The sequence below is a fragment of the Cricetulus griseus genome, chromosome 7 (assembly GCF_003668045.3).
Source record: "Cricetulus griseus strain 17A/GY chromosome 7, alternate assembly CriGri-PICRH-1.0, whole genome shotgun sequence".
Lineage (NCBI taxonomy): Eukaryota > Metazoa > Chordata > Mammalia > Rodentia > Cricetidae > Cricetulus > Cricetulus griseus.
In genome coordinates, this window is record NC_048600.1 from 108,827,525 (window position 1) to 108,841,444 (window position 13,920).

The window sequence follows — 13,920 nt, forward strand, 5'->3', positions numbered from 1 at the left end:
TTTTGCTGGAGTAGTGCAAGACCTGAATGAGTCTCTTCTTTCTAAGCCGTTTCTAAGGTCCCGAAGCGGTTCTGGAGATCCAAGTCTCACGCCCCTGAGGCCGTCCTTAGCTTCCCTAGGAGTTTCCCAGCCCATCAGTTATCCCACCTCACCTTTTTCCAAAACGCCCACCCAGTTACTTCCGCCACCAGGTGGAAGCCCAGCTCCTCTCAGATCCAGCCCGTACCTCTCTTCTAACAGCAATCACCTCGTTACGAACTACGCACGTGCACTTATTACCAAGGAACTGCAACCCCCGAAAGGCTTTGCGGCAACATCCCATCATCAGTTGCCACCAAACGGAAGCAGGTTTCCTGCTCAGGCCCGCTGCTGCATAACCTTTTGGGAGTTGTAGTTGACCTCAGGAAAGCAACAGGGCCCGCGGAAGACTGCAAACCACGCTTCCCAGGATGCGTTGCGCTCCGCTCCACCAATTGAAGGGACGGATCTTGAAGAGGGCGGGGGAAAGGGAGGAGCTGCCTGGCGCACGCGCAGTATGCGAGTCTGGGGAATTCATGTGGAGGTCAGCGTGAAAGCGGGTGAGCGTGGAAGGGGTGGTGCAGGCCGCTGTTTGTGTGTCCCTGTAATCCTCCTTTGCTCTCCTGGGTGCGGTGGGGGTCATGGAATGCACGTGAGGGTACGCCTAACGGAGAAGGGGGGAAAGGCTGAGTCCAGAACGATCCATGGGTTGTGCAAGGGGAGGGGGCGGGATAAGGAAAAATCCAGAAGCCAGTAGAAAATAGAAAGGACTGGGTGTCTTAGTGTCAGGGGTGGAGGGTAAATGTGCGCGGAGAAAACGGGATAGACTCTCAGTTGAGTTCTGGGGAAAGGGAGGGAGGATTTGAAGAGTGCACCGAGGGCGACGCAGGGGCGGGGCATGAAAAAGTTCAAGGCTGAGTGGTTTCTAGTCTGTCAGCTACGTGCTCCCACCCACCCACCCGCCGCCGCAGCCCCACCTCCAGGCCTTCGCTGCCCTGCCTCACTGCACCCCTGCCAGCTCCCGCTTTCCGATTAACAGGTATGGGGAGGAGTTTTACAATGCCTTCTAGAATTCAGTCTCCTCATTCCAACCCTGGTTCCATACGAATAGTGTACCCTCTCCATGCACCTCACCAGTAATGCTTTTCATAAAGAAACTGAAGGTTAAATAAAACCGTTGGAGGCTGCCTAACTTAAATGTTAACAGGAATTGTCCTTTTCGTTGTTGGCATAACCCTTGTAGTACATTACTGGCTTTTCCAAAACCAAATGCACAGAGCCAGCCATACACAGTCTCTTGTGGCCTATTTGGCTAGGAAATGGGAGTGTGGTTTACTGTGGTACTAAGTTCTCTGTGGGTACGACACATCGTTCCTACGATGAGCCAAGTGTCCCAGACGCCTACAAAAGCAAACGAGATACTACATTTGCAAGATGTTGAGTGTCACGGGGTGTTCGGTGAGTTAAGTTAGAGCTCACAGGAGTAGATCCATGAAGATTTATCGTGAAAAGTGAATGCTGTGCCCCAGAGAGGGCTTTCTCCGAGGATTTCGTGTCAAGTTGTTTTATTTTTACCCCTTGTTTAGGTGTGAGTGGGTGCAACAGAAGGAATTATGGCTGCCAAAGTGTTTGAGTCCATCGGAAAGTTCGGCCTGGCTTTAGCAGTTGCAGGAGGCGTGGTGAACTCTGCCTTATATAATGGTGAGCGGGTGGTGCTTTCTGTTGATCTGCACAGCCAATTGAAATTCCTAACGGCTAGCTCTGTCTGAAGGTGTGTGTGGTGAAGTGGGCTCACCTGCTGTTACCCCACAAACTATGGTTGTGTGTAATCAGAGGCCCGGCCTTCATGTAGGCAGTGGTTCTCAACCTTCCTAGTGCTGTGACCCTTTAATACGCTTTCCTCATGTTGTGATGACCCCCAACCATAAAATTAAATTTGTTACTACTTCATAACTGCAATTTGGCTATTATGAATCTACTACTTAATAGTGTAACAGAATATGTAAAAATCTGTATTTTCTGATAGTCTTGGGTGAACCCTGTGAAAGAGTCAACCCCGCCCCCCAGGGCTCAGGTTGAGAGCTGATGACTTAGATCCTTTGCTCAAGAGGAGCCTTCCTGTCCAGTTGCTGGCTGGATGTTTCTAGAACTTTAGCCAGTTTGAAGTGATGCTCTGTTACCCAGATGCCTCTGCAGAGCAGCCCAGCAGGATCTCATTGGTTATCTTCTGCTGCATGTGGGGTGAAATAATTTGGCAAATTCTCTCAGCTTGAGAGACCTTGTCCTGAGAAAGAAGGTTTTGCTCAGCTAGTTGCAGAGAAAGTAATTTTTTGAGATGCATTACTGGGTTTTCTTTGTATTATATTGCCTTATAGGCAAGTCCCTCCTCCTAGTCCTCTGCTTTTACATTGGTCAAACAATGGGACTGAACTAGTTCTCTTAAGATTCCCTCCAACTTTGATACTCTTTCAGAATTCCAACAAATTTTATATACTTTCTGTATGGTTTGTTGCTTTTTTTTTTTTTTGAGACAGAATCTTACCATGTAGCTCTTGACTGGCCTGGAACTCTATGTAGATTAAGGTGGTCTAGAACTCACAGAGATCCACCTGCCCCTGCCTCCTGAGTGCTGGGATTAAAAGTGTGCTCCTCTGTACCCAGCTCAAATGCAGTATAGTGGCTTAAGCAACTCAGAGCTGCATCCTGCTGATTTGTTTTTTAAGACTATGTCTCCTGTAGCCACGTTTGTCCTTGAACTCCTGAACTTCTTGCTTCTGCCTATATGACTTTTGAATGAGTATTATTATCAGACTGTAAGTTTTTAGGCCAATTCTCAATTCAAATATGAAAAGAGGCAAAGTAGCTACTTTAGCCAGGTTCTGGTGGCAGACTCCTGTGACCCCAGTACTCGTGAGGCTGAGGTATAAGGATCTTGAGTTCCAGGCCCACCTGGGCTACATAGTGAGACCTTGTCTGAAAAAGTCAAAGACGAAAGGGAGGGATCTGCTTGGCTCATGAGTTATAACTTGATGTCATAGTTTGTGTAGCTTCATCTATACAGCTAGACTAGTCAGCATTTTAAAATTTCTCTCTGAGTCCACAGGACATGTTGTTGGACCCCCTCCAAAAGTTAGAGAAACAGCTATTAGAAAGATGCTGGGTAAACTGGCCATAGTGGTGTTTACCTTACCAGCACTCTGAGGCAGAGGCAGAGTTTGAGGTTAGGTTGGTCTACATAGTGAGTTCCAGGACAGCCAGAGCTACATAGTGAGAACCCAGCTTGGAAAAAAACCCATGGAGTGATACCCTCCTTACACTCCCAAAACTGGTGGGGGAAGGGTGAGACAGAATCTTTATTTCCTGGCTAATCTGTCATGAGACCCTGTCTCAAAGAAAAAACAATGGGAACATCTACATTTAGGATTCCCATGGTGGGGACCCTGCTTCTGGGAACATCAGGTTAAATTGGAGCTAATATGTGCATGCCGTCTAGTGAAGATCTCTTGAGTTATAGAACTCTTGGGAGGCCATTCCTGGAATTGTGCTGTTGGGAGTTGGGGGTGGGGTGGGATGGTTGATCAGAAATTCAATGGCCAGTTCTTGAAAGGAGAAAGGGTGCTAAGGAGGAGCATACTAGTAAATGAGAGAGGCAGGGCTCTAAACACTTAAGATATTAATTAAAGGGTGGGGGCCACTGAGATGGCTTAGTGGGTAAAAGCATGCCCTCACAAGCCAGGTGACCCAAGTTCTAGCCCTGGAGCTGTGCCAAGACAGAAAAAGCAAAGGGCTCCACAGAATTGTCTGATGATGTCCACACATGTGTCAAGGCATGCACGTGGTTCCCTCCCAATCATAAGAAGTTTATTTCTAAAAAAAAAAATAAAATAAAATAACAGAAAGGATTGGCAAGATGGCTCAGTGGGTAGACACTTACTGCCAAGCCTCATAACCTGAGTTTAAATCCCAGGACCCACTTAGTGTAAGGAGAGAACTGACTTCTACAGTTGTCCTCTGACCTCCACATGAGCATCATGGTACACACACACACACTCACACACACACTCTCTCTCTCTAAATAGAGAACTTTTACAAATTTTAAAGTAAAGATAAAAGCAAGGATCTTGCAAAGTTAGGACCCTTTTTACTAAAGAAAGACAGGGTTTTTCTGATCCGTCATTATTATTTCTTCCTAGTGGATGCTGGGCACAGAGCTGTCATCTTTGACCGATTCCGTGGAGTACAGGACATTGTGGTAGGGGAAGGGACTCACTTTCTCATCCCTTGGGTACAGAAACCTATTATCTTTGACTGCCGCTCACGACCACGGAATGTACCAGTCATCACTGGTAGCAAAGGTAAGTCTTGCCTGTAGCTGATAAAGGAGATGTGGAGGTGGGCTGTGCCGTTCTGTTCATCCTAGAAACATCCCTGGGCTACCAGGATGCAAGAGGTTGAGAATGTCTATGCCATGCAGTAATGGCAAACACCTTTTATCACTCGAGGGAGTAGAGGCAGGCAGGTCTCCGAGTTCCAGGCCAACCTGATCTACAGAATGAATTCCAGGACAGCCCGGGCTACACAGAGAAACCCTGTCTCTAAAAACAAATAAAACAAAAAAGTTTCTGATACCGGGAGACCAGGCATAGTGGTGCACACCTTTCATCGCAGCACTCAGGGGGAAGAGGCAGGTGGATCTCTATGTCTGTAGGCCAGCCTAGTCTACATAGCAAGTTTCAGGCTAGGCAAGGCAATGTAGAGAGATCCTGTCTTAAAAAAGAATTTCTAGTATGGGGGTGGGCAGGAATACTGGGGGTGCATTGGAGGAGAAGCACACCAAAGTATAATGACTCATGTATGAAAATGCCATGATGTGTGTTTGGCGGTGGAGCTAAATTGGTAGCGTACATGCCTAGCATGCTGGAGTGCCTGAATTCAGTCCCCAGCACTGCACCAACTGGGTGTGGTGGTGTATGCCTGTAATCCCAGCACTCCGTAGCAGAAGTTCAAGGTCACCTTTGGCTAAGCTCTGATATATGAGTCCCTGTTTCAGAAGAAATAGAAGGAAAGAAAAGGAAATGTCATATAAAATCCGTTACTTTGTGTGCTAACTTAAATGGTTAATTTAAGGACTAGAGAGATGCCTGCTGCCAAGTCTGACAACCTGAGTTCAGTCCCAAAGTCTGATGTGTCAGGAGAAGAGAACTGATTCCAGCAAGTTGTCCTTTGACTTCTTCATACAAACCCTGGCCTGTGCACACCCACACATAATTCATAACACATGGATGGATGGATAGGTGGGTGGGTGGGTGGATGGATGGATGGATGTTAGAGCTTAATTTAAAAAAAGAATCCAGGTAGAAGAGTTGGGTCAGCAAGTAAAAGCTCCTGGCACCAAGCCTGAGTTTGATCTCCACAAACCACATTGTGGAAGCAGAGAACTGAATCCTTCAAGCTGACTTTTGACGACCTTGTGAATACTGTGATGCAACACACACACACGCACGCACGCGCGCGCGCACGCGCGCGCGCGCACACGTAAAATAAGTAAATAAAAATTTAATTAAAATTATTGTATGGAATTTGTAGTGTGGGGGCTGGAGAGATGGCTCAGGTTAAGAGCACTGACTGCTCTTCCAAAGGTTCTGAGTTCAATTCCCAGCAATCACATGGTGGCTCACAACCATCTATAATGAGATCTGGTGCCCTCTTCTGGCCTGCAGGCATACATGCAGGCAGACATTGAATACATAATAAATAAATAAATAAATAAATAAGGTTTTTTAAAGAAAAGGAATTGTAGTGTGGTTGTCCCAGAGAAGTGTGTAGATTTGTAGACTGAAATATATTTTTAGGGCAAACCCAAGCAGCAGGATAAATTCAGAGACAAATATAAAGGGGCTGAGATACGGCTCAGTGGTTAAGAGCACTTGTCGCTCTTACAGAGAGACTGGGTTCAATTCCCAGCACCAATATGGTGACACCACCATCTGTAACCGCAGTTCCCGGCCATCCAGCAAGCATGCACTTGGTGTTCATACTTACATGCCGGCCAGACATCCATACTCATAAAGTAAAATAAATCTTCGGGAAAAAATTTACTTGCTATCCTGACTTTGAGGAAATCTAAATGTGTCTTTTGCTGCTGTGGTTGACCCTTCCCACCAGCTCTTGCTCCCCAGAGTGACTGTGCAAGCCCTTGTGGCTGACAACTTTCCCTTTGTCTTACTTTCCATGGTCTCTGCTCGAGTGGGGCAGCCCTCAGATTGCTCTCTCCCAGGCTGACCCACACGGCTCTGAGCCTGAGATCCTCCACCAGATTTCTAGTTAGAGCCTGAAATGATGTGTCCTTGCCATCCCCTCCCCCATCAGCGCAGGCAGCTGGAACTCTCAGGAAGAAGGATCCTGTGGGCTTGTTGTGCTGACAGCACTCAGCTTTGCCCAGCAGATGTTTGCTTCTTGTGCTGTGCCAAGCTTGGTGCTGGGTTGAAGGCTGGAGTACAGGGATGACTAAAAAGAGAACTGTTGGGACCTCAGTCCTCAAGAAGGCAGGCATGAGGATGAGCAGCTATGATAGTGGGAGGAGAAGATGACCGGATGCAGCGATCTGCCCAGTCTCCCTGGTGCTGACTCTTGCCTGGAGAACCTGAAGAGTGAGAAGTTAGGGCGGGGGGGGGGGGGGTAATAGAGAAGAATAGGTTGGATTTGAAATCTTCCTAAACTTCCTCCTTTGGTCTTTCCTTCTGTGTTGTCTCACAGTTGTGCCAAGAATGCAGTGTGTGCCTGCACTTGGTAAAATTGGGACGGGCGACTCCAGAGATCAGAGGCTGTGTGTATTTGTGGATTTTCCACCCTCTCGGTGGCTGGGTCAGAACTCTACTCACGGGCGGCACTTGGCGCTGGTGACTTAAGTCCAGAGTGCCTGTGCTTTAGCTCCGCACAGGCCTGGAGCAGATAGGGGCTGACTGGGTGTGTGTGGGTAATGAGCCTTTGTTTGGAACTCTTGCACATGAGTGCGCTGTGGTGCGATCTGCCTCCTCAGGTATCAGGAAGGGGGCCCTGTTGAGTGTGATAACGAACCATGCTTTGCTCTGTTGTATACATGAAGGTGCTCTTCCCACTGATGTTCCTCCATTGTCCCCCACCGTTGGTGCTTTCTCCCTACTCTCAGACTAGTGTGCTTAGTTTGGCTAAGGCTTCATCAGGCTGCATCATTAGTAACCATCAGAGCAGTACCACAGTCCAGGTCAGTGGACGCTGAATGCTGTTTCTATCAGGTCCAAGTAACCCAGGCCTGACTCCTGGCTTGAGCTCACACACACACACCAGCGCTGGGAAAGGCTCACTCTAGAATTCTAGGCATTAGCTTATGTCTTTTGTCCTAAGGTGTTCACAGCCCCAAACACTCTGTAGTCGCTCCATGTGAACTGCTCTCATCTGAGCCTTCAGGAGGTACTGAGAGCTAGTACATCCCCATCCTGCCGGTGGTTCCTAACTCTGTGGTGCTGAGTGCTCTGCTGGGCACTCTGCTGAGGAACAGACGAGCCACCCTCCTCCTAGGGTCTAACCAGCATTCTGTGTATGGTCTGTAGTGGACTTAGGGCGGGAAGGTCATAGAGAAGTCACTCGTGGTTTTGTGTTTAACACCCGTGCCTTCCCTACCCTAAGATTTGCAGAACGTCAACATCACACTACGCATCCTCTTCCGGCCAGTGGCCAGCCAGCTTCCTCGTATCTACACCAGCATTGGTGAGGACTATGATGAGCGGGTGCTGCCATCTATCACCACAGAGATCCTCAAGTCAGTAGTGGTGAGTGAACAGGACCCTCTCCGTGTGGCTAGGTGGTGGTAGGTAGGTGCAGCGGTCGGTAGTGTGCTGGTTGTTTTTGCTTCCTCAGTAACTTGACCTGCACTCTGTCTGTCTTCCCTTGGGGCAGGCTCGTTTTGATGCTGGAGAATTGATCACCCAGCGAGAGTTGGTCTCCAGGCAGGTGAGTGATGACCTTACAGAGAGAGCAGCGACGTTTGGGCTCATCCTGGATGACGTGTCCCTGGTAAGATCCTTGGAGAGGCTGAGTGGGTGGGGCTTCTTGCTTAGTGACTGGTTCTGTATCTGGGCACACGGGGTTAGAGCCTATGTCCACCTAAGTGGATGGGGCTTGAAAATGTGAAAACTCACGGATGCTGGAGGCTGTTGCCCTCCGTCTGCTTTTGATTGAGTATTCTTTATGTTCCATATGCCACACATTTTTCTTATAACCTCTGATTTCCCTAGAAAGTGATTTCTGTTGGCCTCATCAGGCACAGAGAAAGGCTGACAGGTAGGCCTGGGAGAAGCTAAGTTTTCTGTCTAGAGTAGACCCAGCCTGGCTCCAGGATTCCTCAACTCTGAAGGTCCAAAGCTTAGTGAAGTGGTCTGGGGAGCCCCTGGTGAAAGGTGTTAAGAGTACAAGTGAGTGGCAGGCCAGCTGTGGAGGGGCAGGAGCCGCCTCTGAGGTGTATGCTCACCTCTTGATACTATATTTTCTGTATTAATGTGATGTTGGGTGTTGTAACTTAGACAGAAAGCAATATAGGCAGTATAGTGTTTCAGACCGAGGTGAGGGGAAGGGGTCATGTTTCCAGAGTCTGGGAAAGTCTTGGAGGGATTCTTTCGTTAGGGCAGCAAGGCAGAGTGCTTCCTGTTCCCTCTGGTGACCTGGGAAAGGCTGGACTTCGCTCAGCATCTGTGCAGCTGTTCAAACAGCCATTCTGTGAACAACCTCTGCTCTCCCAAGCATGGCCTCGCTCCTGTCTCTCCTGGGGAAGGGCATGTGGCTCCCTCTACTGGCAACTTGCCAGGCTGCAGCCTTTGGCTCTGAAGAGCGCTGCACCCCAGGCTTTTCCACTGTTAACACGGGCACCTTGACTGTGAGAATGCATGGAGTAAAAAAAAAAAAAAAAAAAAAAAAAAAAAAAACCTAAGAAAAACTTGGCATCTTTCTAGACTCTGACCACACACTCCATCCTGGGGAAATGTGGGCTGACCACAAGAAACCATAGCTAAGAGGTGTGAGAAGAAAATTAGATTTCCTGGGGAATTGGCTGCCCTCAGCTGGCCCTCTCAGAAAGAAATTTTATTCTTTAATTACACATTTAGCTTTTTAACTCTTAGGATTATATTTCTGTATCCAGAGTTGGAACAAATGTCCAGAGTGGATCAGACAGAGTCGAGCAGCTGCAGTATAAGACTTACCTGGGCATATTGGCCATGCCTGTAATCTCAGCCCTGTCTTGCCTTGAGTTCTAGCCCACAGACAAAAAATAAAAACAAAAAGCCAGAAACAAACCAAAAGCCTTAGGTGTGTAGTGTGAAAAACTTCGGAAGCTGTGGGGCTGGGATTTTCTCTGCTAAGCTTTGGGGTTACTGGTATTTTAAAAGCAGAGACTGGGAGTCGGGGTGGGGGGAATGAAGCAGACTGTGTTTGGTATCCAAACCAATGTCTTTCTTCACTTTGTGCCTTTTTCAGTTTTTTTCCCTAGATTTTATTTATCTTTTTTTTTTTTTTACTTGTGTTTATGTTTTGTCTACATACATGCAGCAAATACCCTGTAACTGGAGTTACAAATAGTTGTGAGTCACCATGTGGGTGCTAAGACTCAAACCTGGGTGCTCTACAGAACAAGTGCTCCTAACCACTGAACCATCTCTCCAGCCCCTGCACCTTCTTTTTCAGTGAGAAGTTGGATGCAGTGACTTGCTCTAGGCTGGGCCTTAGAAACATCGAGGTCTCTTCCCTGTTCTGTGCTGTCTTTAGAGACAATCACTTCAGCCAAATAGCCCCAGCTATTTATGTGATTAGGAAGGTCTGTGGATAGTCAGGCTTAAGCTCTCACCCTGACCAATGGCTTTACCTGCCTTTCTTTTAAAACCTTTACCAGAACCACTTGTGTGTTGAGGATGCCATGATTTGCACACCACCCCTGTCTTCCTGTCGAGGGGTGGAAGCGCTGTGCGAAGGAAGTGGACTGGTTAATCCATAAGCAGAGCGCACCGTGCTCTTGCATCCCTGGGAACCAGCTGTATCCCCTGCTCTCAGGGGCTCAGTTTTCCATCTGCCTCCCCCGACCCAAGTCTTGGAACAGGGCATCAAAGGATCTGGAAAGAGCACTATTCAGTCATGGGGGTCTTGGAACCCACAAGTCTCCTCTAGGGAGGTGATTGATTGAATAGATCCTTTGTAGTGTCCATGGGCCCCATCAAAAGCCCCGGGTGCCGTTTTCTTTATGGGGTGACCACAGTGAGGGTGACAAAATTCTGTGTAGGCACAGTGTGAGCAGCAAAGAATACAGAGGTGTGAATGGGGGTACTGAGGTGGGAGACCATCTCCCCGTGCCTCCAGCTGCTGCTAGAGCCATTCCTGACCTCTTCCTTCCAGTGGCCAGGGAGGCCTCTGAGCAATGCTGTCTAAGCAATTACTGCCTCAGCTTGTGCTCACTTTCTCCCCATAGACACATCTGACCTTCGGGAAGGAGTTCACAGAAGCAGTGGAAGCCAAACAGGTGGCTCAGCAGGAAGCAGAGAGGGCCAGATTTGTGGTGGAAAAGGTGAGCGTTCAACCAGATGGCAGGAGTAGTTTCCCCTTCTTCTGTGCTCAGCTTCCCCATCTGCTGGGTGGCCTAGAAATTCATCATCTGTCATCTGTCTGGAATAACCAGAAGAGGGTTGAGGGAACCTTACTCCTGCAATCAGCTCCAGAGTCTTTGGGGGCTGTCAGGGATATGAGGCTATGCTCCTAAATCACTGAAGGGTCACTTTTTCCCTACCTGCCCAAGATCAAAAACCCTCTCCTGTACATAAACATGTTACTCTGGGGTATTTTCAGCTTCGCTGAGGAGTTACTTTTATACCATGGTTACATAGTGAAACTGACAGCGGAGAAGATCAAACATGCCAGATGTGCTATCGTTTTTTGTTGGTTTTTTTTTTTTTTCCTGTTCCTGAATCCATCCAGATGTTTGAGAGCATGGTAATAGTATAGTAGCCTGTTCCTCATGGAGTATGTAAAGGCTATTTGCTGTCCGCCTTTTCCCACTGCTAGTTTTCCTAAATTAAGGATGTTTAATTGTTAAAATCTAGCAGAGGAATTTAGTTTTAGGAAGCATAAACCCTGAGTGTGTTTAGCTTTGTGGTCTACTGTGGCCCCAGGGCCTGTTAAGAGTTCGAGCACCGCCTGGTGATGTCAGGTACATAATAAACATTTGGTGAACAGATAGCTTAACATTTTGAACTGGGTGTGAGTTAAAGATGTAGCTTGGTGACAGAGTGCTTACATACCATGTGCTAGGTGCTGAATTCTGTCCAGCACCAAAACAGAGGATGGGAGAGAAGACTGTTGATTTCAGGGTCTTAAAGACTCTCCTCCCACACTCTGAAAGTCATATATCCTGATAGATGTCATCCTGTTGGTATTGGTAGGGTAAGCCAAGGACATCTTTGGGTACTGGTTGAAGAGTTTTCCACAGGCACCTCCCTGTGCTTTGGAGCTCTTTTGGATACTTAGTTTATTTGCAGTACTAGGGATCAATCCCAGGGCTTTGTGCAGGCTAGGAGAGTGCTTTGTCACTGAACCCATCCCAATTCTGGTAGGGTTGTATTGGTTGTGGGGTTTTTTGTTTGTTTTGTAATCTTGGTTGGCCTAAAATGTCCTGTGTAAACCAGACTGGCCTCAAAATTGCAGTGATCCGCCAGTCTGCCACCAACACATTAGCACTAAGATTACAGTTAGCCACCAGCACTTGGATGCCCTGGCTTTGATGGAAGTCCTTTAGCTTTGTGTTGGAAGGAAAGATGGGCCTAAGGATTGATTCCAACTTTCCTTTTGTTTTCCATGGCTTTGCATCAGAGTAGGAGTGGCCATGTCTATACAGCCAAGAGAAGTGTGTCCTACAATGACGAGTGGCATGAAGGGAAAGAGGAGGGCTGGGAATACAGTATTGACTCCATTGTGAGGGAAGAATTCTCCCAGAGTGTCTTGAGGACTCCGTGAGGGTGCCTGACTTTGTCCTGGTTAGGCCAGTGTCTTACAAGCAATGCCGTGGTATAATCGAAGTCTCTCTACCTCCTCTCCTATAGGCTGAGCAGCAGAAGAAGGCAGCCATCATCTCTGCAGAGGGTGACTCCAAGGCAGCCGAGCTGATTGCCAACTCCCTGGCCACCGCAGGTGATGGCCTGATTGAGCTGCGCAAGCTGGAAGCCGCCGAGGACATTGCTTACCAGCTCTCGCGCTCTCGAAACATCACCTACCTGCCAGCAGGGCAGTCGGTGCTCCTCCAGCTTCCCCAGTGAGGCCTCCCCTGCTTGCACCTTCTCAGGCTAACCAGGCTGTGGCCTCGATCATTCTGAATACACTTTCCTTCTGCCCTGCCCCAGAAATCACTGTGAAATTTCATGATTGGCTTAACATGAAGGAAATAAAAGCAAAATCACTTCAGATCTCTAATTATCAAATGAAGCTTTTGTTGTTCCACTTTTTTTTTTTTTAACCCCCTTTCATATCCAGAATTGCCAAGTGCTTACGCAGACTGGCTTTGAGCCTTTTGGAGCCTGGCCTTCCACCCTAGGCACTGACAATTGGCAGAAGAAAGGCAGGGCACTGTGTGTGATGGCTGGTAGCACAGCTGGCACCTGAGTAGACCTATAGCCTCCATCCTGTCATAGATGGAAGATTTGAGGACAGTGGCACACACAGTTGAATCAAAAAGGCAAGCCCTCAATTTTTCCAGCCATTTGAACCTACACAGACACAGCTGGGGAGGGCCAGAGGAAGTGGTCCATCTTAACTGTAAGGCCCATTCCCGTTAACTGTGACCAGCGGAAGCAGGTGTGTATGAAAAGGGCATGGACTGAAGACTCTGCCCATCAAGGTAGGTGGGCCTAATTACACTGCCCCCACCAGAGTCCTAAAACTGGGATGGACTTGGAATAGTACGAGAGGCCTGGACTGAGATGTGAGTCCGTTGAAGACTTCCTTTCCACTCCCCACACTGGTCCTCTCAAATACCCAATGGGATTCCAGCTTGAAGGATTGCATCCTGCCGGGGCTCAGCACACCTGCCAAGGACATGTGCATCTGCCTTCCCGCTCGCTCTAAAAGATTGCCCTTCCTTCCCAAGGGCTGTGGGCCGGTGCTCCGAAGGAAGCAATCAAGGGAAGAAAACACAATGTAAGCTGCTGTCAATAAATGACACCCAGACCTTCCAGCTGCCTTCGGGGTTTGTTTTCAATTTGTGCAAGCAATAGGATCAGAACAGAGTGTCCGAGCAGTTGTGTGTGTGTTTGTATCACCAGATGGGGAGGAATATCCAGCAAGACAGAAAATGCTTTGGTTTTAGAAAATGCCTAGTGGTGTGTGGTGGATCCCACCCCACCCTGGAGTGAACCTTGGTACCAAATCTTGATGAGTTTGTCATGAAATGAGTTCATAGAGGTGAGGCAGGGGAACAAGGTTAATTGTCTTCTGTATTTTAGTATCACTACAAACAGGCTTGCTCTGCCCATCAGCTCTGGACACTGCTCCCCTGGCAAGAGAGTTAACAGTTGGTATCAGATGTGCATACCCAGTACCTTCCTGTCCTCTACTTTGGTTTTTAGATATCAGGTGGCTTGAATTTCTCTGCAGTGGGTTATTATGCTTCGCTTTTGCTGGTGGGATTGGTAATGCCTTGGCATCTTTTTGTGTTTGTTTGTTTGTTTTTTGGTTTTTTGAGACAGGGTTTCTTTGTGTAGCTTTGGAGTCTATCCTGGCACTTACTTGCTCTGGAGACCAGGCTGTCCTCGAACTCACAGAGATCCACCTGCCTCTGCCTCCCGAGTTCTGGGATTAAAGGTGTGCGCCACCAACGCCGGGCTGCCTTGGCATCTT

The 13,920-nt window shown here is 48.1% G+C and overlaps 1 protein-coding gene across 3 annotated transcripts; it reads left to right on the top strand.

Annotated features, from left to right (window-relative positions):
* The first annotated feature begins 487 nt into the window (after nucleotides 1–487).
* Phb (prohibitin) lies at nucleotides 488–13,256 on the top strand. 3 transcript variants are annotated; one of them, XM_027424266.2, is made up of 7 exons: nucleotides 488–578; nucleotides 1,605–1,719; nucleotides 4,212–4,373; nucleotides 7,684–7,826; nucleotides 7,954–8,070; nucleotides 10,508–10,603; nucleotides 12,132–13,256. In XM_027424266.2, exons 2-7 carry the CDS (start codon nucleotides 1,632–1,634, stop codon nucleotides 12,342–12,344), a joined length of 819 nt encoding a protein of 272 aa, XP_027280067.1. In that variant the 5' UTR covers nucleotides 488–578; nucleotides 1,605–1,631; the 3' UTR covers nucleotides 12,345–13,256. The 3 variants fall into 3 exon arrangements, with proteins under 3 accessions (XP_027280067.1, XP_027280069.1, XP_027280068.1); XM_027424268.2 differs by having other exon boundaries at nucleotides 574–676; XM_027424267.2 differs by lacking the exon at nucleotides 488–578 and adding an exon at nucleotides 984–1,057.
* The last annotated feature ends 664 nt before the right edge of the window (nucleotides 13,257–13,920 follow it).

Excerpts from the sequence above, each read along its gene's own strand:
- Phb (XM_027424266.2), top strand. The coding sequence starts at position 1,632 with ATGGCTGCCAAAGTGTTTGAGTCCATCGGAAAGTTCGGCCTGGCTTTA. Across the intron at positions 1,720-4,211 it reads GAACTCTGCCTTATATAATG|TGGATGCTGGGCACAGAGCT; the intron begins GTGAGCGGGTGG and ends ATTTCTTCCTAG. Across the intron at positions 10,604-12,131 it reads CCAGATTTGTGGTGGAAAAG|GCTGAGCAGCAGAAGAAGGC; the intron begins GTGAGCGTTCAA and ends CCTCTCCTATAG.